Source organism: Lissotriton helveticus, chromosome 12, assembly GCF_964261635.1.
Source record: "Lissotriton helveticus chromosome 12, aLisHel1.1, whole genome shotgun sequence".
NCBI classification, from domain to species: domain Eukaryota; kingdom Metazoa; phylum Chordata; class Amphibia; order Caudata; family Salamandridae; genus Lissotriton; species Lissotriton helveticus.
Window position 1 is genome coordinate 394,236,756 of NC_136073.1, and position 25,861 is coordinate 394,262,616.

Here is a 25,861-nt window from a genome sequence, read left to right on the forward strand (position 1 = left end):
GCCATCCTCAAGTCATTAGTCGTGCAGGCAGAGGTTCACCAGGTTCCAACTCTACAACTTGCCTCACAGGTTGTAGAGCCAATTGTTGATGCTGGTGATACGATTCCACCTGTATTGTCTCCTGTGAAGAATGTTAGTTTTAATTTTTCTATCCCAGCAACTGCAAAAACTTTTGCTGACACGCAGGTCACCAGCTCTAATTTCCCCGACCCTGTAATTTTTAACTCATCTAGAATTGATTCAAATTTGGGTAATTTCCCAAAAAGGAAAAAGACCTCCCGGTATACCTATTATGGGAAAAAGGCAAGAGTTGCGGTGGCACAGAAATCAAAACCGCCCCCTGTACAAATCCCCAAAACAACTGAAGGGATTATCCCTAAGGAACAGATACATTCAGAAGGTGCCAAGGGGGAGTTAGTACCCACTCAAACCTTTACCACACTTCAAGAGGGGGGCTTAACTGTTGAGGGCCAGGAGGGGAAGGAAGGGAAGGACGGGGAATTTATAGGCATAGTTTGGGAAACACTCAAGAAACTACTCTCCCCTCTTGCTCATAGACTCTCATCCATTGAAAACAGTTTGTTGGAGATGGAGAAAAGCATTATAGCTTTGGCCACTCTTGGCTTGAGAAGTCTAGAAAATCAGGGCATTGGGGTAGAGGACTCGATTCCACAGGTATCCTCTTTTCCTCCACCTGTATTACCACCGGAACGTCCAGTTCCGAAACCACGAACTGTGGGTGTGAACCAAACTGCCGAATTTGTTAAACCTGTTGTCCCCTCCCGTTCTTGTTCTGTACCCATCCTAAACTCTACTGTAGTCCCTCCTACTAAACCATGCCCCACAGAATCTCGCCAACAGTATTCCCAGGGTACTTCTGTAAAGAATAATTTTAGAGGGGGTTATATTGATCTTCCCCCAGAGGCAAATGATTACGTGGTTGTTTTGACGGGTGTTTCTCAGCTTGAAAATGGCCATCACGAGAACCATTGGTCCCTGAAGAACAAGACAATGCACTGGCTCAATGCAAACCGTGCAATTCCTAATGGTAGGAAGAGTAGAGTGCTGATGGTACGACGTGTTCCTTGGGTGGGCCCTACAAAGAAATCTGTGGTTGGAGATTGTGTAGTGGTGACCTTTGAGGACCCACATACAGCACGTTATATTTGTTCTTGTCCCAATGGGGAAGGTTCTTGTGTTATCCCTAGACTTTTGTCTTTTTTTTACCCTCCACCTCCTAAAAAACTACAGCACGATGGTTGGACCCTGGTACAGCGCCATCCTTGGAGGACTTATCCCTCCAATTACCAAGATTCTTTTATGTGCTGGAATGGTCTACCTACCCAGAATAGGTTTGGCAGCCTTGAGGAGGTAGACTGACTTTTAAGGCAACCAACGCCCAATGTAGAATCAATGGCCTCTGCAACTCTGATGGCAGGGCCTCTTGTAAGTCCTCCCGTAATGTCTGATCACAATCATGGACATATGGAAAGCTATCCAACTTTGACCCTAGCACATATTGATAATGTTGAGGATTGCGCTGGTGCTAAGACTAGCTTATTACCCGGGGTACCAATTATGGACGTAGAAATAAGGTTAGATGACCCACAGCAAGATAGTGTAGCCCCCCCCTCGGCACCAATGTTTCCTAATGCCGAATTTCATTCCCCTGGCAGTGAGTCAATCCCACATCTGTTTTTCCTGTCATGGAACATCGCTGGAGTGGGCAAAAATCTGAAAGACCCAGAATGGGCAGATTATGTCGACACCAGCGATTTTTGCCTATTACAAGAAACTTGGGCATTGGATATCCCGCACAGGATGGGATACAAAACTTTTGGTATCAAGGCCACCCAGTCCGATAGGGGAAGGCCATGTGGGGGTTTGATCATATGGCTTAAAATGACTCTAGCCATAAGAGTTGATCTCATAGATACAGGAACCCCTGACATTTTGGCTCTAAAAATCGTATCGACCAATGGGGGTGAATACTACATTATTAATGTCTATAATAGACCGACAGGGCATTCCAAGGTTTCGTCCACCTTGGAAATCCTGGATACCTTTTTGAAAAGGGTGGTGGGTGAAGTCCCTGTAATACTAGGGGGTGACCTGAATTGTAATTTCGAACCGATCCTTGGGATTTCCGATGTCTTCCAAGATGAGGATCAAGCATATAATATCCCTCAGCTTGAGACCGTTAATTATGTCCCGTGTACCACTCTGGCGGTTCAATTACTGAGGCTAACAGTTGATCATGGCCTTAGAGCGTGCAATGGTCGCCTTCCCTCAGATTTTATAAAACAACCTACCTTTGGGAAATCAAAAAGTAGACTAGATTTTATTCTTGTTTCTTTAATTATCTGGCATTTTATGATTGATTTTAAAGTATCATCAAGGGTTGAGAGTGATCATTTTCCTCTGGAACTTTTTATTGATCCTCATATAATTAGAGATACCCACGGTCCCGCCTTATGTAAGGTAGTTGCTGATGTCCAATGTGAGCAGGCACATACAATTAATAATAATAGACGTGCTTTAAAATGGCCACATCTTTTAAGTGAGGGTAAGACCCTGGCTGCAGTTTATTCATTGTTTGACAGGACCTTTACACCCCTTGTAGGACAACCTTTGTCTACTGATAATTGTGACCACTTTGTTGAGCTACACAAGGTCTTTTTTAATGAATTAAGAGTCTATATGTCTAAATTGCCGAGGAAGAAACAGCAAAATGTACGCGTGGGATGCCACGGAAAACTTTGGTATGATCATGCTTGTAAAATGGCTAAGAGAAAGCTCCTATATGCGATCAGAAGTAAAACCCAAGATGATGTTAGAATCGCCAGGGAGGAGTATAAGCGAGTCCAAAGGGTATCGCAGAAAACATGGGAAGAGTCAATTTGGGCTGACATGCTGTCTGCTGCAAAACATAACGATAATGTTGGCTTTTGGAGGTTGGTTGCAAATGGGGGGCATGCTGGTAGACCTGTGAGGGACTCGTTCATTGATGAAATGACATGGGTGACGCACTTTTCCAATTTGTACAAACCATATGATAATGGTAAGGAAGAGGAGCTCCCATGTTCACTCTCACTACCTGTATGTCTTGATTTTACTCTGGAAGAAACATATAGGGCAATTAATGAACTAAAAAATAACAAAGCTCCCGGCCCAGATAAAATATCGGGTGACCTCTATAAACATGTACCTGAAGTTTGGGCACCCTATATTAATCGTTTGTTTAATGCTCTGTCCATAAGTTGTAATTTTCCTGATAGTTGGCGCGCAGCAGAAGTTGTCCCGATTTTTAAAAAGGGAAAAAGATCTGTTCCCTCTAATTACAGACCTATTAGTTTAATGGACATTCTGCAAAAACTTTATGCCAAGCATCTACTATTTAGGATAAATGACTGGCTGGAGGAGTCGGCTATACTTTCCAAATTTCAGGCAGGCTTTAGGTCTAAGACCAGTACGATAGACCAGGTCTTTAGATTTTGTTGTCTGTTTTGGAAGTATGTTCACATTCGGAAAGGTCATCTGTATGTAGCCTTTATCGATCTGAGGGCGGCATTCGACCTTGTTCCTCGCAATCTGCTATGGAGATCGTTAAACACAGCCGGTCTGCCAGAAAGTCTCTTGGTCCACATTATTGAATTGCACGCTAGAAATCACGCAAACATCAGGTGGGGTCCGAAAGGTGAACTGACGCGAGATATCCCGATCAAGCGTGGTGTCCGACAGGGATGCGTCTTGGCCCCCACCCTGTTCTCTATTTTTGTCAATGATGTGCCTGATTACCTTAATGCTTGCAGTAATGACTCACCACAGCTGAATGGAGAGAGAGTGCCCGCGTTGCTCTTCGCGGATGATACCATCTTAATATCCCAAACCAAGAAGGGCCTCCAGGCACTCTTAAACTCCTTCAGCAGCTACTGTGTGACCAAAGGGCTAGAAATAAATGTTGATAAAACAAAATGTATGGCTTTAAATCCTATTAGACCGGATAGAGGGAACCTGACCCTGAATGGGGAAACTTTAGGTACTGTGGAGAATTTTACTTATCTGGGGGTAGTACTCGATTCTAAGTTAACATGGAAGGCTCAAATCGAAAAAAGTAAGGTGTCATACGCCCATAATGCAAAACCTATAATCTGTAGATTGAATGCTAGTACAAGTAAAAGCATAACTCCCGTACTTGAACTTTTTAAATTTAAAATTCAATCTGCAGCCTTATATGGGGCTGAGATATGGGGACCTTGGGCCAGGGAGAGTTTTCAAGGCCTTGATAATAAATTCATGAGAACAATTGTAAAGGTCCCAACCAGCACACCACTAATACCTCTCCATCTCGATTTGAACTTCAAACGAACCGACCACCTAACTATCATAAGACCACTAATGTTCTGGATAAGGATTTGGTCCACTCCGGAACTGGTAGATTACAGAAATGGTCTTCAAGAAGTATTGAATTTAGACTCTTTCAATTCCCTTCGGTGGTTCGGGCATGTTAAAAAATGGTTTGATAATCTGGGTCTGAGTTCGTTCTGGGAAAACCCAGAGAATTTACCAGCTTTTGCTAAAAATACAGTAAAAAGAGCATATTGGTGCTTTATGAACGACAGACATGTTCATGACAGTAGAATTGGCACCTTAACTAAAAATTTTTTAACCTTCAAAAGCGAACCATGTTTTGAATCCTTCCTGGACGAAATAGAGCCTCCTCTTGCTAAGACTCTCTTCCTGAAGTTCAGGTATGGGAACCTCATGCTGAATTCCAACATTGAGCGTTGGACAAATAAAAAACTGGATTGTCCTAAGAGTACAAATGAGAGATGCCCTATGTGTTCAGATTTATGCAAGGAGAATGAGGTCCATATGTTGTTTATATGTAAAGCATACCTGAAAGCTCGAAAAAGATGGCTCAAACCTATGTGTGTTCTTTTAGGAACTAGATCATGTTCTACAGCATACAGGATCCTAAAAACAAATACTGCACAGTTCATTGTATTTAGTATCAGTAGGTTTCTTCACTCAGTTTTTATTGTCCGAAAGAAATTGGGACAGGTGCTTTGAAGATGGATTGATTTTAAACAGTGAACCTTGCTGCTAAAAATTGTACTTCCCCGCTGAATGAAATGATGTTTTTGATTTAACTGGTGAAAATTAATTTTGCAACGTATTATTGAAATTATTGTCTTAAATGATTTGATGCACGTATTCAATTCTAATATATGAGTTAATGAATGTATATATGTGTGTCTTTTATGGCCGTCGGCCGAAATAAAGAAATAAATAAGAAATAAGAATTGGGGTTGGGTGGGGGGGGGGTTGGGTGGGCCCTGGAGGTTGAGCGCTGTAAATGCCGCTGAGATCTGGGATTGTTTGCCCGCTTTTGAGGGTTGGTGGGGTTCGGCAATGTTGAATGCGGGGGGGGTCTGTTGGGGTGAGGGTGGGACTGGGGGTTGGGGTGTTTGGGTGGGTTGTGCGGTGGGGTGGTGATGACAGGATTGCGTGGGTTGTTCTGAGTGTTGTTGTTGGAGAGGGGGTTGCTGGTTGCTGGAGGGACTGGGGGAGTGAGAATGCTGTGTTGGCTGCTTCAGGGAGGCGGATGGTTGTGGTGACTGTAGAGCGGGTGACTTTACTTTCCTTCTATGTCACTTAATATTGCTACTTGGAATGTGAAGGGCTTGAACTCGCAACAAAAGCGCCAAAAAATATGGAAATACTTGATTGACCATCAGCTTGACGTGGTGGGTCTGCAGGAAACCCACTTGGCGCGTAAAGATGAGCTCCGCCTTAAACATAGGCACTTTCCGCTTATCTATAGGTCCTCAGCTGCCACCAAACATAGGGGGGTGGCCCTTCTGTTTCGAGCGGCCCTTCATTTTCAGCCACTGGGGATGCAGGGTGATAGGGAGGGACGATGGTTGATGGTCAAGGGATTGCTGTTTAAAAAGATTTGTACATTTGTGGTGGTGTATGCCCCTAATTTGGGGCAGAATAGTTTTCTCCAGGAGCTGCTGCGAAAAATTGAGAACTTTGTTGAGGGTAATTTGCTTCTTCTTGGTGACTTTAACATGGTGTGGGACAAAACCCTGGATAGTTCAGGCACCCTTAGAGCCGATGCCGGCACGTTCTCCTCAGCCACGCAGCGTAAAATAGGTGAAATGGGTTTGATGGATAGTTGGCGCTCACTGCACCCTCACTCCAGAGACTACACTTTCTTTTCTGCTGTCCATCGCTCTTATTCCAGGCTAGACCATGTCTTTCTAAGCCAAGCCCTTCGGGGCGATGTCCGCGACTCCAGCATCTTTCCACTCTCTGTCTCAGATCACAGCTTACTGGTCCTTGGGCTGCGCTGGTCAGCGAAAGGCGACGGATTGCGCAAATGGTATTTCCCCGCTGCCTTAATCCGGGATGACACTTCTTGCAAGGCGTTACGAAAGGCCATCCGCGATTTCTGGACACTGAACCTGATCTCGGACACCTCCATCTTCACGACCTGGGATGCCTGTAAGGCTTCTCTGAGAGGCACGTGCCTAGCTCTCAACGCTAATCTTAACAGGTTGCGGAGAGCGGAACGTGAGAAGCTGGAGGCTGAGCTGACCGACCTAGAAGCGGCACATAAACTGAACCCCTCCCGGCTCACCCTTCGCCCCCTTACTGCGGTGCGGGGTAAATTAAGGGCCCACTACAACAATAGGGCGGAATTTACTCTGCTGCGGCTGCGCCAATCTTCCTACACGCAGGGTAACAAGGTGGGGAGACACTTGGCCCGTCAACTCCGAGACAAACGAGAAAGGGAATACATTGGGAGCATGCAGGACGGATTAGGGGTCCCCCTTCACCGCGACAAGGACAAGGCAGCCCTGTTTGGCCGCTTCTATGCTGATCTCTATAGTGGTGACGATCGCGATCCCGAAAGACAACGGCAATATCTGGCTGACCTATCACTGCCTCAAGTCTCTGCGGACCGAAACGAATGCTTGACGGCTCCCTTCTCCCGGGAGGAAGTTCTGGACGCCATCAAGGCCCTGAAGCCTCACATGGCGCCGGGACCGGATGGATATACCGCCCTTTTTTATCAGACCTTCGCCACCGAGATCTGTGACCACCTAGTGGATCTCTTCAATGCGATGGCGGAGTCTGGCTGTATCTCTGGCTCTATGGCTGAGGCAGTGATCTCGGTCATTCCTAAACCCGGGAAGGATCCCGCTAGTTGCTCTTCGTACCGACCGATTGCCCTTTTGAACATCGACGCGAAATTGTATTCGTCTATTATTGCACGACGACTCCAGGAGCTGATGCCGGTCCTCATCCACCCAGACCAGTCGGGCTTTATCACGGGACGCCAGACCCACGATAACTTACGCCGGGTGATCCATTTGATCGAAAAGGCCGATAGATTCCGCATCCCGGCGGTGCTAGTGGGATTGGACGCGGAGAAGGCCTTCGATCGCGTGGATTGGGGGTTTTTGTTTAGTACCCTCTCGGCCTTCGGTTTCTCGGACAAATTCATCACGATGATCCAGGCGAACTACAGTACTCCCCGCTCCAGAGTAGCCGTTAATGGCCATCTGTCACCCTTCTTCTCCCACTCCCGCGGAACTAGGCAGGGCTGTCCCCTCTCCCCTCTGCTCTTTGCGCTTGGCATTGAACCGCTGGCGATGGTGGTAAGGCGGCATGAAGGGATACGAGGCCTTCCCTTCACGGGAGAGCAACACAAAATCTCACTCTTCGCAGATGACGTTCTACTGTCCATAGGAGATCCTGCCCACTCGCTCCCACACGTTCAGAGGGTCCTGTCCGAATTTGAGGAGGTAGCCGGCTTTAAGGTAAACTTTGGGAAGTCGTACATTCTAAACCTCACACTATCATCGGCTGAAGTGGAGCGGGTACGCCCTTTGACCCCCCTGTCCTGGGCGACCGGCTTCCTCTTATATCTGGGGGTCCGCTTAACACCTACCGTAGGGGGCCTGTTCGCGGCAAATTTCCCTCCGCTGCTGACGTCCATTCGAGCTGACTTAGCCCGCTGGAAACCCAAATACATCTCATGGCTAGGTAGGATACACGCCATTAAGATGGTTCTCCTCCCTAAGTTCCTCTACGTTTTCCAGGCCCTCCCCATTCCGCTGGACCTAGAGTTTTTTAGACGCCTCAAAACCCTGATGCTCCGCTTCATCTGGCAGGATGGGCGCGCCCGCTTTTCCTTCTTTACATTGCGCCGATTGCGGTCGGATGGAGGAGTTGGTCTTCCCGATATGCACCTGTATTATAAAGCGGCGCAACTGCGAGTTCTTGTGGAATGGTCCCAGCAGCTCTCAGAGAAACACTGGCTGCATATGGACAGGAGTGTCGCCGGTCGGTCCATATGGGATCTAGCTTGGAAGTCCAAGCGTGACAGGCCTAGGAATGCTTATATCAGTACCCCTACCAGCACGGTCCAGAAAGTATGGGACACAGTCTCGGGCGATGATCAATGGACGACGTTTCCGTCGCCCTTCACCCCTATTCATTTCAACCCGGCCTTCCCCCCCGCATTGCAGGAGGGTCCCTTTCGTTTGTGGCGTGAGGGAGGCTGTCGAGCACTTACTCACCTTTTCCATGGCACCGTGCCGCTCACCTTCGCTAATTGCATGAGGGACTATGGGGTTCCCCCGTCTGAAAAATATCACCATCTCCAACTCCTTCACTGGGCCACCTCCCCAGGGACGGGTGATGCTGCTACGAGACCGCCTTCCACCTTCGAGGCCTTCCTTCTGCGCACTACCACCATGAAGGGGGCCATCTCCTTTCTCTATAAATTGCTGCTCACTATGGCAACATCGCCCCGCCCACGTTATATGGAACACTGGGAGGAAACGATCGGGAGAGACATCTCCGAGGCCGAATGGACAGGCCTCTGGCGGGACATCTCGGCGCACAATCGCTCGGTACCGCTGCGAGAAGCCCACCTCAAAACGATGATGGACTGGTACTTATACCCATCCAAACTGCACCGCATCTTTCCATCCTCTTCCGACCGCTGTTGGAGGGGATGCGGGTTCCTGGGGGATTTCCGCCATATCTGGTGGGATTGCCCGGTCATTCGCCCTTATTGGGAGGAGATCTTGTCCCACCTCAAGGACATCCTTGGCTACCCGATATCTACCTCACTAGAACATGTCCTACTCGGGCTTCGGGACCCAGATCTTACGCACCAAACAAGAGCCGATAAGCAAATTCTTTCGCTCTGCCTTGGGGCGGCTAAACTCACCCTGGCGGCAGCTTGGAAGACGCCGACTGCTCCAGCGATCTCCCTCTGGCACGCGAGGCTGTGGAGACTCCTGAGTGTAGAGAGAGTGGCGGACATCTTTCTGGGGCACTTTAAGAACTTCATCTTTCGCTGGGGCCCTCTAGTCCGATTCCTTTCACGAGGATTGCCCTCGGCAGTCTGCCCTTCCTCGGTGCGTGCACTCCACCTATTTCAACTTTAAACAAGAGTAGTGTGTCCGTATGTATGAATGGCTGTCATCACCACGGGGGGGAGGGATGGGAGGGGTGGGAGGGAGGTTTGTTGCGGGTGGTTCCTGTTATGCGACAATCATTGCACATGAAGTAGGGCTCAGCGATTTGTGCACGAGACGGCTGGCCTCGGCTCCGGCTGCCCTCCTTGATTGGAATTTGGACTATCTATGCTGCACTGCCGTTGAGACTTCTTCCTACGGTGCGTTGCCCATATGTAAACTGTAATTCAGAGATGTCGCTCGTTGTATTGTTTTATTTTGTGTTTTGCACACTAAAATTGGAAAATAAATATTTAAAAAAAAAAAAAAAAATACGTTTGGAATTATAAATTACAATAGTCTGGGACCATTGTTTTTCTGTACCATACGATACCCAGGTCCTTTTGACTTTAATGGGTGACCACATTTGTGATAATGGCAGTCAGAACTCTCAGCAGTAGAGTTCAGGGGAGCTGGGGGTGAAGTCTTTGTGTCCCTGAAACTTCAGAACAGGAGACCAGCACCCACAAGCCCTTGACGGTTCTTCTTCAAGCAGATGTCTCAGCAAAGTTCCAGTCTTTGTCCTTTAAAGGGAGAATCAGCAACTGCAAGCCAAACCCACACAGCAAAGGAGAGGTACTCCTCCTCTCACAGCTTTCCAGCTCTTCTCCAGAAGTGATCTACAGTTCTGTGGTCTAAGGTCCACTACTTATAACCCATTTTGTCTTTGTTTTTTTTGTGCCAGGGTCTCTGGGCCCAGTCTAAACCGGTTCTGTCCTCACTGGTGCAGTATGACCACAGGGGATGGAGACAGCATTTTGCAAGGGAGACAGGACCTATTCAGCTGCAAGGAAAACTCCTCCCACTACTCTAAATGCAGCCAAGGTCTATTCAGCTCAGCTGAGTCATCAAGGAAGGCCATGCTCACCTCCCCCCCCCACCCCCAGGAGCTGTCTACAGTGAATGCAAATTCTCAGCCCTTGTCACTCCGAAACCAGACAGTCAATCAACAAACAGGAAGAGGCACACAGAATGGTTAAACAAGAAATGCCTACTTTCTAATGGAGGGATTTTCAAACACACAATTCAAAAACCATCTTTACTAAATTCCAGATATAGGGAGTCCTGTTGCAGAAAAGAAACAATAATAAAACGGTCTAAGCAGGTACCCTACTACTTTATTCTGGGTCCCACTTGGCAGGATTAAAAAAAAGTGTATGGGGTATATGAGAGAAGCAACGTCTCCATTACCCTATCTGCTGTATATCCTTTCTTTTCTGCAATAGGGATCCCTTTACCTGGAATTCTTTTTTTTTCTCTACACATGGTTTTTCTTTTGCGCTCCACCCTGTACGTTGGTCTGCGCCAGGGTGTTGCAGCGGCCCTGTTAAGAAGCATGCCACTATATAGTGGGTGATGGCAGTATTTACAACCCTTTGGGTTTGCACTATTTTTAATAAAAGGACCAATATTTTTTTGCAATAAACAGGTCTCATAGCGAGGTTGGTAGTATGGAAGATTGTTGATTAAATGTTTTGTGAGGAAAAATAGAAATGACAAGTAATTGTAATTGTGAAGCTTATAAAGCGCATGGTTACACTTACCAGTGTGTCCCCGCGCTGAATAAACCGCTGAGGAACCCGTCCTAGCCTGTTCCTGTGAGGCGCCCAGCTCCTGGGCACCCCTCTGGTGAAGCCAGGCATCCTTAGCGATTAGGGCCGGTGTGGAGACTAAGCAAGCTATTGCCCAGAGTTGCAGCGTGGGACCCCATGATTAGAGTAGGCACCCCGCCGAGAATTATCGGGTCCGCGGACATTTGAGCTCAAGACCCTGCCGCGACGGGAATTGAACCCTGGTCCTGGGCCAGACCTCTGCATCAGGGTCTGCCGCTCTAATCAGTGAGCCACACTCCTCCACGAGTATAGGTATATATACGTATATATAGAATACCCAAGAAGGACCTTTTCTTGTTGAAAGGTATTCAAACCCTTTTCCTTTTATTTGAAGGGTAGCTCTCTCACTTTATTTGGGAGATGTGTGTTCAGCATTTTCCTTGCTGTCCAAAATATTTTAATAGCCACTGTAGCATCTTGGCTTGAAAACTTCTAACATAGGTAATATCGACAAACCCATTTAATGGTCCAAGATATGTCTGTGGTTGCTTAAAGTCTTCAAGATGTATCCTTGTTTCACTAGTAAAACTACCTTTACATATGTGCTGCAGATTGATCTAAACATAGGAACCTCTAAAGTGAACCTGTAGGTGTAACCCAGTTAAAAAAAAAACAGCACACCAATTTCGTGCATATTCTTTAAGTCGGGATGAGAACTCCTTAATAAAATACTGCAAGAAAGTGGTTCATGTGCAAACCTGACCAACATATTATGTTAATCTACATTTCTCAAAGCTGCTTTCTTTTACATCACAGTCCTTGCTATATATTCATATAGTAGTATGAACTGGTACAAAAAGAAAGATGTGGTAATGGAGAATTATTCTTTAACTCTTTCTGCATGTTAGACAAAACCACTTGTGTTATATCATTAATTTCCAAGATAACATACACATTTCTCCTAAATCCAATCGTTATAAATTCGATGTATCAATTATTTGAATAAAAATGAAGATAATGTACCAACAAATCCTGGACAAGGCTCTTCACATTTCTCGAAGTTTCTGGTGAAGGGGAATTATGAGATGCCAGTTTTATGAGCGTCGCTAAGAAGTTTTTGCATTTCTTCACATTTTCATGCATTTCCTAGAAGAAAATTAAAACAAATGGTATACAGAATGTTTTTTCATTTATATGCAATCCGTCCAGCAAGGCAAAACACAACTGAATACCAAACAAGGTATGCACATGGGTCTATTCAGAGATTACCTTCAATAAAAAAATCCAGCACTTCCCAAATGGAGCTATGGATGCAGAGGAAACTGAGGGAAGGTGTACCTCGTATCCACAAACTGGTTAAACCTTTTGCACTTGGGAGCACAAAATGACAACGGTTTTTGTTATGGTTCCAGGGAGAAACAGGCTTGGCACCAAGCTTCAGTTCAACATTTCTTTAGGGAGGCACCCTGCCCAGACGGACAACAAACCCAGACGCGATAATAAGAAAACTACCAAACATAGTTCCCTTTCTAAGATTGGCACCAAACATAAGCACCACTTCAAAATTTCTGATGTCAGCCCTTCCTGTTCAGTGATTACTCCTCAAGGTCCATCCCAATTCTGTAAGTAGTTCCTGTTCAGAGACTAGTCCCTTCCTTTCAAGAGTTTACTATTCTAACAAAATATAAATTAGGCTTCCAGTTTTCTGTTTTTACTGATTTTTACAGATAAACTCAGACAGAAAACAATGCGTTTCCTTTCTGTATATATTTTTAAGAGCTGAAAAATACTGAAAAAGGTGCTTCTTGTGAGACTTTCCATGCGGTCTTTCATGAAATCCAGGCAACAGCTGAGCAGATAAACACAATGCAGAGTTAAAAAACAGGATGAGAGTTTCTCAAGTCCAGGCATACGTTAACATAAATTTGTAGTATAATGCTAATATGTACCTGTGAGTGTAGTGTTTTGTTACACATGGCTGTATAATTTGCTAGAACGATGGATTTAACCAAGATCTATTGACTGGGGTTGAATGTTTGAATTGCTCTGCATTCCGTCCATCATCTGTGTCTTTTGCTTTCTCACCCTAAGTGTGCCAGCTATGTCCAGACGTGGGTCCCAGGCTCACTGTTACACTAGATTCAAGCTAGCCTGGCTAATGCCCCGAAATCAGTCCCAGGATGCTTGTTTCCAGTCTAGAGAGGACCTGGCTGCTTGGTGGTTCGGTCTGGACTGTTCCCATGATGCACAGGGTCAAGACTGATTTGCATATGGCTGGATCTAAACTAGGGTGGCATGATGAGCAAAAGAACGATGGATTTAACCCAGATCTATTGACTGGGGGTGAATGTTTGATTTGCTCTGCATCCATCAATCATCTGTGTCTCCTTTGCCAATTTGCTAAACCATCACAGGCATCCATTAGGAGTACACACCCATGAGTTAAATAAACATGGAAATATACAACTTTACAGCTCCATTTATTCTTAAAACACAAAATAAATATGGATAAATACCAATAAGATGGGCAAAAAATATATATGGATAAATACAGTTGGAAATGTTAAAAAATACCAGCGAAGCAAGATGGTGCCTGAATAACACGCCTTGCTTGTTCGTTGCTCCTCTTTTGGTCCGCTCACCCGTTGTGAGGGTGCTGAACTGACAAGGGTGTGCAAAGAGGAGGCATTGTCGGAATTTGAAATGATGTAAGAGGACCACGTAATGCTTGGAAGAGTTTGCCGGTAAAGGTGTAGCACTTGACGGTGCACCAGTACCTTGTTGGGCAGTTTGGTACTCATTGAGGCGGCTGACGCTGTGCGGTGTAATGCCCGTTCGTCACGGATCTTATTTCTGGTGTTGGCTCGGCAGGAAGGGGGCTAAAAATCAGTAAATCTCGGCTTGGAATTCTGATACCGGCCGCTGCCCCTGCCCCAATATCAGACTATCATCGACCCGGGCCAGTATCATGGGGAGGAAATAAAGGAGAGGATGTAAAGAGAGCTAAATCTGAAGCTGTGGTGTGAGCTTTAAAAAATAAAACACACACACAGCGATCTGCCCGGTGTTTAACAGAACCCGAACCCAGGGACTTCTCAGCCTTTAATTGTGGACCTATTTTCTACAGTAGGTTCTAGAGGCTCGGCTGCAGAGATTGATAGGACGAGCAAGGCCGCTACTGACTCTGCAGCAGTGGCAGAATCCAGACTTGCCACCTCCGTGAGCTGTAAAGACACATCGCTGGTTACTTTCCTTGCAGGAGCGGATGGAGACTGTTTGGAATCAGCATGAGTAATCAAGGCAAAAGTCCAGAGGCTCACCACCAAACAGGTAAGGGGCTGATTTTTGTACCTGGGGAAGGACGACGCAAAGTGATGACAGAGGTGGTGGAAATGGAAGCGACCCCCTTCAAAGGGAATGTGATAGTAAAGGGTTGTGGTGGTGACCGAGCTCTAACTAGTACTGTGAAGCCTCTGGTTGTTGTATGTTCAAGGCCAGAAGGTGGGCTGTCTGACTGTGCTGGATCGCCAGATACAGGGGAGAATGTTTCTCACTGACTGATTAATGCCTGATATATCCAACCTTAACAGCTCCTCACCTATGGATGATCTGGCCACTGATTCTAGTCTTAGTAGCGCCCCAAATGGGAACACAACATAAACACCAGCCGAGGAAACAAAAAAAGATGAGCCCTAGGGAGGGTAGGGGCGGGAGTGCCATGGAAATACCGCTTGCATGATGACATTGGATTACTCTGCTACCCAGCAGGTACATCCTGAAGAAAAAAGTGAGACTATGTTAACTGCGAGTGGCAAAGTTTTAGATGCCACAGCAAATGGTTCGCCCAGTACAGTACAGCCATCACGTGCATTCATTTTTCACTCTATTTAACAACTGCAGGAAGCAGCTCTGAGTGACAGCAGATGTGCCCGCCTTGCTTCAAAAAAACTGCAGGGAGCCGCCAGAAAAGTAAACAAAACTTGCTCAGATATTGCGGACAGGATTACTTTGGTTGAGGGGCAGACTGAGTTTCTTGAGTCTGAGGTTAATGTGTTGAGTGCCCAGAAAACATCCCAAGAAGTAATGATGATGGATGTGATGTGGAAACTTAAAGACCATAAAACTAGGCAGCGCAGGAATAATTTAAGATTCTTAGGGATTGGGGAAGGGTACTAGAGCTTTTATGGTATCCCTTTTGAAAGGAGCCTTCCCAGAAATGCCACATGGCCCTCAGACCTGGAGGTTCAACAGGCTCATCAATTCCCTCTTATGTTAAAGAAACGCCAGGCCACCGGGTCAGAGAAGCCCTGTGCTATATTTGTTTATTTTGGTAATTGTCTTCTACAACAGGCCATCTACGATTATGGCACAGGCTAATGCGAAGCGAGAGCACAATCAGATGTTTTTTTTTTTTAAGACCAGATTTCTCACATGATATTGTAGAGCGGCGGTATATTTGCAATATCCTGCTCAGCTAATAATTATATTTAACAGGAAAATTTGCAGTTTCACCTCCGAGATACAAGCCCAGGAAAACCTAAAAGATTACAGAAGTAACTTCCACTGGCTCTAGATACATTTTTATTTTGTATTGTTCAAGTAGGGAAGAGGATAGATCTTAAATTTTGTTGCAGCTACACAGGCTCTTATGGTTTAGTGTGAGGCATTCAGCTTACTGATGTGAAAAGTATTTGAGGGTTTATCTATGCACCTGTTGATAAGGACTTATTCATGGGTTTTTGATAAATTGGAGAAGCAGGGGTGGGGGGTGACAGCGCATGTGTTCTTTGGGTGTTAACCTTCAGGCATGGGGCCTAGCTGCTCGTTTTTAAGTGGTGGGTGAGACAGGGATGGGGTTGGAAGAAATGGGGAGGGGAAGTGGTGGGACCACACAAAAGGTGGGGCAGAATTGGTCGAGCATTACACTATAAGGGATAAGTTGGCTGTCTCTAGTCCTATTACTCAATTTTGTTTATGGAATCTATGGGGTTGGATCATAGCCTGGGAATTTGTTTTGCATAAGGTTTGTCATAAGTTAACTACGAATAGCCAATATTAATATCTGTGAGCTGAACGATGGGAGATAAAGGCAGAGGGTTGCACTAGAGCTCCAAATGTTGCACGCTGACAGCGTGTCTTCAAGAGACCCATATTGAAGGATCAAGTAAAGTCAACTAATCTTTATCCGGTTTTAGACATTAAAACCTTCACCATAAAAGCAAATATTGAATATAATATAGTAGTAACATCAAGTTAAAAAAACAATCCTCACAGGGATCAACCGGTGATTTAAAAATAACTTGTACGAATGGGAGTGCAAATATTTGATGGCTCCAATATCATTCATGCTGTACCAATAAAACATTTCAACCAGGATCAATTCAGTAAAAGAGAACAAGCTAGTTAATCGCAACTAGATCTGAGTCTGATGGCGGTTTTTATGAATGGGAGTACATAAAACACAGTGCTACCTGTCAGCATTTGTAAAAAGATAAAAGCTGGGCGCACTTGTCTAAAATTCGGAATTATGAAGGACTTTCTGGGAATTTCATAAAAACTACACAACATCGTAAAATGAGTCATGTCCTGTGGAGATTGACCATCGCAGCAACAGGACGGCAAAGTTTGGTGTTTCGTCCTGACCATTAAGACAACGTCGTCTGCAGACAGCAGAACAGGAAGACCACGCCGCCCTACCTTTGGTAAGTCCACCTTGGTCTCTATAAGGATCCTCTCCAGGTCGATATATACATTAAATAGAAAAGTTGCCAAGGTATAGCCCTGTCGTAGTCCTCTCCTGATCCCAACAATCGTGAGACCTTCATGTCACCTGAGTAGCACACGGCCGCCCTGGTGTCTTGCTTGGGATCCTTTAGGAAAAGGACTATATCCCTGTCCACCCCCAGGGAGAGCAGGGTCTGCCGCAGCCTGCCTCTATTGACAAAATCTAATGCGGAAGAAAGGTCCATGAAGGGTTGAAAAATGGTGCAGGTTTGAGCAATAGTGTACTTGTTTGCCATCAGGGAGAGATTCAGACATAGCTCCATCACTGAGCGGCCAGAATGGAACTCATATTGGGCATCAGACAAAATGTTATTCTCTGCAGCCCAATTGGATAACCTATCTAGCAAGATTCGTCCAACCACTTTAACCACATACTCCAGCAGGGAAATAGGCCCGTAACAGAGTGTATTCTCTCTATTCCCCTTCTTAAAAACGGGGATAATAGTGGAGGTGGCCCATGAGACTGGGCAACCAGACATAACAGCCGCATTAATGACAGGGGAAAGCACCGATGCCCGAAACTCCGTATTGGACATATAAAGGTCGGGTCGAATTCCATCCGGTTCAGGTGCCTTGTTTCGCGTCATGCCCGGTATTCCCCGCCTCACTTCTTCCTCCGAAACTGTTAGTGCAGACTTATCATTAGCTCCCCAACTGGGTAAGCTCTGGTCCGTAATACCCCCATGCATACCCTCAAAATGGCTGACCCAGTCATCCTAGGTGATATGCGCATCAAGAGCATGTGCTGTCTCTACTCCCAAGATTGGGCTATTAATAATACCCCAGAACTTGGTACTGCTCCTAATTATACCGGGTTCCATAAGCTACCCCCAAGGATCCTCCTTCAAGGCTTCTTTACGTTTTTTAAGGGCAGCTTTATACTGTGTTCTGCAAGTTCTGACTAGATCTCTAACTCTAGGGACAGCATAGAGTGCTTCCTTAAGCAACCTGGCTGCGCATGAGCATGTTGTGTCAAACTATCTTGGGGCCCTTTCTCGTTGGCTATTTGAGGAGGGAATCGTCAGTAAGTTAGCAATGAAACAGGAGATGGATTTTTAACAACGGACTTATCTGGGTGCCGCGGAGCAGCCAGATAAACCTGGATCTCTTCCTGGCAATTAGCCTAAAAAGGTCTTGTGAAACAGACCAGGAATAATCTTCACCCATTTAAGCCTTCTACCCCCGGCTACGGGCTGTAGGGCACCTCCCCCCCCCCCTTGAAATCCAGTGCAAGCCCTCTGATTGTAAGACCTAGAATAAGAGCACTATATTGGCTCCCCGATCTGCAGAGAATCGAATTTAAGGCGCTCTGCCTGGTGCACAAGGCACAATATGGTGGGGGCTCGGATGACTGTCACGAAATGTTTAGGCTCTATACCCCCTAAAAAACCTACGGTCGGCTATTCTTGGTCTGATCAGTAGTCCCAAGTTTCGAAAGGCCAGATGGGGGGGGCAGGTCCCTGTCCAGCTGTGCAGCAAAATTGTGGAACAAACTGCCAGTGGCGCTGAGACTGCAACCTAACCTTATATCGTTAAGGAAAGCCTTGAAAACGTGGTTGTTTACTCCAGAGTAGATCTAGCTCAGCCCATGCCTACCCACACCAGCGCCAAGACGCCTCAGCATTCGAGCGCTTAATAATCCCCAAATCATCATCATCATCATCATCAACATAGTGGCTTATGGACACTGTAAATGCTTGCCTTGATAGATAAATCTGATATGAAATGAAAGAAAGGGGAGGAGACAAGAATAAAATCAATAAACGGCTCACTGTCATGTCCTTTAAAAGTGGGAATGATATTGCTCAGGGCAAGGTACAGTTTGCCCATCGCAGATTGGAGGTCAAAATGACATGCTAGGGTATTTAGAGGTTTCCTGCCCTTGATGATCAAAATGCATGCCCAAGTGGAAGAAGCCCCTAAACCCTGGATTCTTGGGTCCCCACAAAGATGAACATTAAAGTCACCTACCAGAACAATGTTGGGGGTATAACATATGAAAGCACTAAAGCTATTCAAGAATTTACCCAGCCGTACTATATTGCATACCTCAGGTAGGGATGAAAGGGCATTATAAAAATTTAAGAGCAGCAATCTACTGGCCCCACAGGAAAGGAGAAAGGCCTGCAGACAGTGATTATCTGTTTTCAATTCTATAATACAACTTTCCAGCCTGAGCGAAACATAGAGAACAAGTTCCCAGTTGGCTCGACAGTTCTCAACGGGCTTGCAGGCACAAAGAAGGATTTATACCCTTCCAACAGAAAGGAATTGTCCACAGCCCAGGTCTCCGGCAAACAAATAATGTCAAACGTCTGAACGAAACTACGCCATTCTGAAACAGGGAACTTGCTTGCCAAGCAGACTATATTCAAGAAAATAAGAGAGAGATAAGTTGTGCCCCGGGTTGCCTTGGACTGCCTGATACGTGCGGTCCAGCCATAGGGAAGTAGCCGTGGGAATCATAGACAGGTCCACACATTCAATCACAGTTATCAAGCAACCCCAGACGAGCAAAGGCGTTGAAAACTGGAACAGGTGACAAGACCGGATGTCGCTTGTGGAGTTCCATACTCAATGTTCTACTCGGAAAACATGAATTTTGTGTTAGTACTGGGGACACAGATCTATAAAAGAAGGCCAGGGGGAGGGCCGCAATAGAAGTGACTAGGCCAATGGTGGTGCGAGAGTTGGCCGCATGGAGAATTCTCTCTACTAGATGAGGCCGATTAAAGTTGATTATCACACAATCCCCTTTGCTACTCTTTTTAGACCCTCCAAATCAGGCCACCCTCTGGACCATGATGATGTTGCTCTCCGCTCTATATCCCAGAGTTGTGTTGGTATTTAACCAGTGCAGAACTTTGTTTTTTTAGCTGGTGAAAGTCTTCGGTGGAACCTGGCTTCAACACTGGTACATTTCCCAGGACTACTACGCAAGGTGTTGCTCTAGGGGTAAATGGATGGAATTTGGGCTTACACACTGAATACCCGGCTCCCCGAATGCTGGGGTGGAAGCCTCACGTCCACCAGTTTCCCTCTGTAAAGGCATGTTGCCGCCTCGGCTTTCCTTTCTCATTGTCAACTCCACCTTTGATCCTTCCTTTGGAGGAGGAAGCGGACGAGGCCAAGGGTTAGAGGGAGTAGGTTGGGTGACGCTCTTGCACAGGGAATTACAAACTGCACCAACTATACTGGCCTCCCGGTGCTGCCATCAAAGTAGGTTGACCCTGAACCATGTTACCACCGCTGGCTGGAGGGACCATTTGGATGGTACTGGCTATATTACTAGCCCTATTATTCTGTTGGTACCAAAAAGAGAGTTCCCTCTCGATTGTAATGAGGGTTTGCTTGATAGGTACCAGTTAGAGTCCAATCCATCTAGAAAGGGTATCCACACAAGCTTCCAGCATGGCTGCAAGCTCGTCTTTTGAGGGGGATAGTGTTCCCGAATGAATTGGGGTTGAAGAATCTGCCTTAAGACATTTTGCCTTGGTCCCCACCGTGGTGCATTTACATTTGGCCCCGGACCCCCTGCTAGGTCTCCCCTCCTGAGCGTCCGTAAGTGACCCTGCTGCTGCAGGATTGATATCAAGCGACCCATGACCAGGCAAAAATACAGGAGTTGTGTGTGCCTTTTTGGATCCACCCCCCGCCCACCCCTCTCCTGAGTTTTAGTTGTTTTGCGTTGGCCAGAGGGAGGTTGTGGGGATTCTGTCGAGTCTTCGAGTTCGAAGGTACTTAACAAGGGGGCCTGACCACTTGCCAGGCTGATAGGGCGACGCACAATTGATTTACTGGGGAACAAGAGAGGCACAGAGCGACCAGCTCAATTTCCTTATCAAGGACCCCCACTTCTATTTTCAGAAAGCAGTCCATGGTTGAAGTTACTGGGGCCACATGAATCGTTGCGGCGGTCTTAAGTTTCCCCATGAGGCCTAACTGAGTAAGGGACGTATCTTTGGACTGGCCGAGCAGAGTGGTAATGCACAACATTGTAAGGGCCTCTAAGAAGGAGTGTGTCACAATTTGACTGGCGCCTCGCTCAGGGAGTTAGGGATTGATGCAACAGGTACAGCGGGTAAAAAGCAGAGAGTCGGAGCATGCAAACAATCAAAAATGCGATGAGAGGGGAACTGTAGACCTCTTTTAGCACCCACCTCTTTAACTGTGCGAAATCCACATTTGCAAACACCCCAAGGGCTTTCCTTATTGCCTTGTTCCAGATGGTGGTGGGAATTCTGACCCTTGGCATGTTTCTGTGTACAACTGAGTCTCAGCCCTCAGCTGGATTTAGCGTGAAACCAAAAAGGGAGCCCAGCCCAGCTTCCTCCGGGCTCTGACGGGGTGGACGGGATCGCCCTAGGCCCAGGCTTCACCTGACCATGCGCGCACACGTCCTTCATTACGGGGCCCAGCCGCTGGATTTATGAGCCTCCAGGCGCAGGATGCTGGTGGCCAGGGCCCCAGAGACTGCCGGGGCTTGTGGTCCTGCCCCCTCCTACGATCAGTAACGGGCTCCCGCGCTGCGGGCCCGGCCGCTGGATTTATGCGCCTCCAGGCGCAAGATGCTGGTGGCAACGCCGCAGAGACTGCCAGGGCTTGTGGTCCTGCTCCCGCCTACGATCAGTAACGGGCTGCCCAGGATCACAACAGCACTTGCTTGATTCTCTTGGCTATAAAGTAATCAGGGAACATTACAAGGGGGACACATTTGTGTAGTGGCAATCCTTGGTTGTTCCTCATTTAGCCAGTCTAAATAAGTACGGGTCGATAAGCAGGGCAGGTGGGTCATCGCTGAATTTCACTCTTCAAACACAAGTTTTACCAGCTACTCTGTATATGGGTTTATCTTTGACGAACCAGGGTTATTTGACTGGCTCTGGAATTAAATGGTGCTCTGGCATTTACCTATTATTTTATGTGAGAACCTGAACATTAATCTACCTGGGAGCTGGTCTCAGGAGTGCTATTGTTCTTATACAGGAAGGAAATCTAAAGTGTTTCAATCTTTATGTAGGCAATGTCAAGATCATGGGCAAGTGGATGTCAGCAAGGTTAATAGTCCTACTGAGTACGAATGACATACTACTTGGCACCGCATCAATCCCATGCATGCTTGGATTACTTCTTTATTTCAAACTCCCTTGTACAAGAATGTGATAATGAGAGTTATTCGCGTATAATGTCGGATAATAACCCCCTAGTGTTGGAGATAACAGGAATAGGGTCTGCAAGGAGGGTGGTGAGCTGAAATTTTGAACGCACTCTCTTAGTGAATGAAGAGTATCTTAAACATATGAATGAGTGGATACCTTTATTTTTTAAGAACAATTAACAGACTGCTTCACGAGGTGTGGTCTGGGATACACAGGAGGCAGGGATACGGGGGGGTAGACCTTGCAGTTTACCCTGAATCGCGGGAAGAATGAAAAGCAAAGAATGCTTAATCTCCAAGCAGCATTGGCAGAAACAAAACTTGTTAGGGCTTCTCAGCAGGGATCTGAGGTGATGGAAGACCAATTGGGGGTTTCTGTCGCTAAGGCTGCAATTGCCAAAATATCTGCAAAAAAACAACTAATAAGCTTATGGCGTGGAGGGAAAGAGTATATAAATGTAGTGAACAGATCGGATATCACCTTGCAACCCAAACTAGACAAAAGTATGTACAATGTGAGGTGAGGGAAATAAAGGAGGTTAGGGGAGGTGTCTGACCCTCTAGGAACCCGGGCTACGTTAAGAAGGTACTATCAGACTCTTTATGCAGATAGCACTAAATGGGCTGAGGCAGACGCATAATGCTATTTGGATTACATTTCTTTAGATAAGCTTAGTGAAGAAGACTGGGATTTATTGGAGGGACCTCTATCTTGAGAAGAAATTCTTCTTGTTATATCTAGTCTCCCATCGGGAAAGGCAGCAGACAACGGCAGTATTCCCACCAAGTTCTACTGTGTGTTTTCTGCTAAACTTAATAGTGCCTTTTTTAAGTTTGGTTTCTTTAGCCACACTCCTTAGCATTGGGGTTGTTCTACAGCATGAATAACAAGCATTTACAATGCAACAGTCTCGCCTTTGCAAAAGTTAGAGCTATTGGCATTGTAAATGACAACATTTTTATTTATGTGTTGGTTTTGAAAACATAAATAAATGGCATTGTCATTTACAATGCCAATAGCTTAATCTCTCGCAAATGCGAGACCTATTGCATTTGCAATGCAATAGGTCGCGTATTTACGCGAGTTTGAGCTATTGACATTGCAAATAACAACACGTTTTATTTATGTTTCAAAAACACACACACACAGCCACAGAGCCACACACAAAGCCACACACACACACAGAGCCACACACACACACAGAGCCACACACACACACAGAGCCACACACACACACAGAGCCACACACACACACACACACACACACAGAGCCACACACACACAGAGCCACACACACACACACAGAGCCACACACACACACACACAGAGCCACACACACACACAGAGGCACACACACACACACACAGAGGCACACACACACACACAGAGGCACACACACACACAGAGGCACACACACACACAGAGGCACACACACACACAGAGGCACACAGAGGCAGACACACACAGAGGCAGACACACACAGAGGCAGACACACACAGAGGCAGACACACACAACACCAAACCAGCACCTTTATTTAAAAATCAAAGAAATGTAAGATGCATGTCAAAAACCAACAACCATGACGAGTGGAACCAGCTGGTCAATCCTCAAAGGGGCACCCAACTGGGCTATTCCTCACTACGCCCAACCATTTGTCTACACTCGCAGAAACTGACAACAGAGCAAAAGCTCACAATTACATCATGGTATGTGGCTGGTCTGAGGGCAGTTCTACAAGCAAAATCTGAGGTGGCTTCCTACATAAAGTGATATCATCTGCCTACAAGAAACGTGGGCGCTCACCCCAACTGTCTTACATGGCTTCTACAAGCTGTTTAAACAAGCCAAATGCACTAACATGTTTGGCCAGCCACAAGGTCGTTTCTCAGTCTTTATGAAATGAAATGAAGAAATTTCTTGATAAAGCGCACTGTGACCAAGCGGCTTCCTGGCGCTGAAAATAGAGGGCTGAGGAGAATGGAATATGCCGATGGAGCTAACAAGAGTACGCTATGGAAAACAGATGGGTCTTAAGGGCCTTGCGGAATTGTGAGTAGACTGAAATGGATCTAATCGATAGAGGGAGGCTATTCCAAAAACGGGGGGCTAATACAGAGAATCTAGTGCCTCCAGTTTTAGATCTACGGAACCGCGGCACATTAAAGAGGAACTGATTGGAGGAAAGAAGGGGACGGTTGGGAGTGTAGGGAATGATGAGAGAATTGATGAAAGCTGGGGCAGTGCGAGCACGAGCCATAAAGGCCAGGCAGCCCATCTTAAAGAGGGATCTCTGACAGATGGGAAGTCAGTGAAGGGATTTCAAAACAGGAGTGATGTGAGAGGACTTAGGAAGGTGATGGATAAGACGGGCGGCCTGATTCTGAACAGCCTGTAGGCGGCGAAGTTCGTAGGCCGGAATGCCCACGTACAGGCTGTTCCCGTAATCAAGACGGGAAAGAATCATTGCCAAAATAATACGTTTAAGGGCATCGGAGGAGAAGAAACGGGACACTTTCCGGATAATCCGGAGGGAAAGGAAACAGGAAGAAACAACCGAGCTGATCTGGACATGCATGGAGAGGTCCCGGCTGACTTTAATACCCAGGGTCTTTGCAGAAGCCGCCGATACAGACGGGGGGCCGAAGATGGGAGGCCAAAAGGCGGCCGACCAAGGGGAGATGGTGGGGCCAGTCAGGACCAACTCCGTCTTGTCCAGATTGAGCTTAAGTTGATTCTGGTTCATCCACTCTGAGATGAAAACTAGAGTGGAATAGAATGTAGGTAGGGAGTGCAGGGGAGAAGAAAGGTCGAAAACTAACTGGAGGTCATCCGCATAATTATACACAGAGACCCCCATGTCAAGGAGAGAAAGAATAAGGGGGCGAATGAAAAGATTGAAAAGAAGGGGGGACAAAAAGGAGCCTTGGGGGACCCCACAGGGAACCAAGCGGGTGGGGGCGGTATAACCAGAGAGGTGAACCGCCTGAGTCCGTTCTGTAAGAAAGGAGGCGAGCCAAGAGAGGGCGGTGCCCCGAACGCCCGCTGCGCAGACACGGCTGAGGAGGATGGAGTGGTCGACCGTGTCAAACGCAGCGGATAAATCAAGGAGCACCAGGGCTTGAGGTAAGTTGGAATCTACCTTGCTCTTTAGCTCGTCTAGGAAGGACAGCACCACTGACTCGGTAGAGTGGGCCGGGCGGAAACCCGCTTGCTGGGAGGCCAAGAGATGGTTATCCTCAATGAAGGAGGAGAGACAAGAATTAATATAACTCTCCAAGATCTTCCCAAGGTAAGGGAGAAGGGAAATGGGTCTAAAGTTAGAGGGAAGGGAAGGGTCTGAACCAGGCTTTTTTAAAATGGGGCGAACTATGGCTGATTTAAAACATTTCGGGACTAGGCCTGAGGAAATGGAGGCATTAAGGAAGGAAAGGGGAGGATCAGGGCAATGAGTGAAGAGCTCTTTCAGAATGCCTGCTGGCGCACAGTCAACTGGGGAGCCAGACTTCACCTTCTGAAGGAGAGCCAGAAAAGAGTCCAAAGGGATAGGGGGAAACTGATCAAGAGAAGAAGAGGACAGAGGGAGAGCAGGGGAAAGGGGTGGCGAAGATACTAAGGGGATGTTAGATTTGATCTTCGCGATCTTCTCTAAAAAGAAGTCGTTCAGAGACAGACAGCGGGCTTGGGAAGGGATAAGGTTAGGGTTGGCCCTGTCAGAAGCAACCAAGTTGCGGACTATGGAGAAAATCTCCTTGGGCTTATTAGCTGACAAAGATATTCTCTCCGAAAAGTAGGTGGTTTTGGCTAAGAGGATAGCCTTCT

General features: G+C 46.6%; 1 protein-coding gene across 1 annotated transcript in view; it reads right to left on the reverse strand.

Moving 5' to 3' along the window:
* LOC144799895 (transcription initiation factor TFIID subunit 4-like) overlaps positions 1 to 25,861 on the reverse strand; it is a 1,364,652-nt gene that overhangs the window by 1,053,836 nt on the left and 284,955 nt on the right. The window contains exon 5 of the mRNA XM_078671504.1: positions 12,122 to 12,244. Coding sequence (XP_078527630.1) covers positions 12,122 to 12,244 — 123 coding nt within the window. The remainder of the gene's footprint in view (positions 1 to 12,121; positions 12,245 to 25,861) is intronic.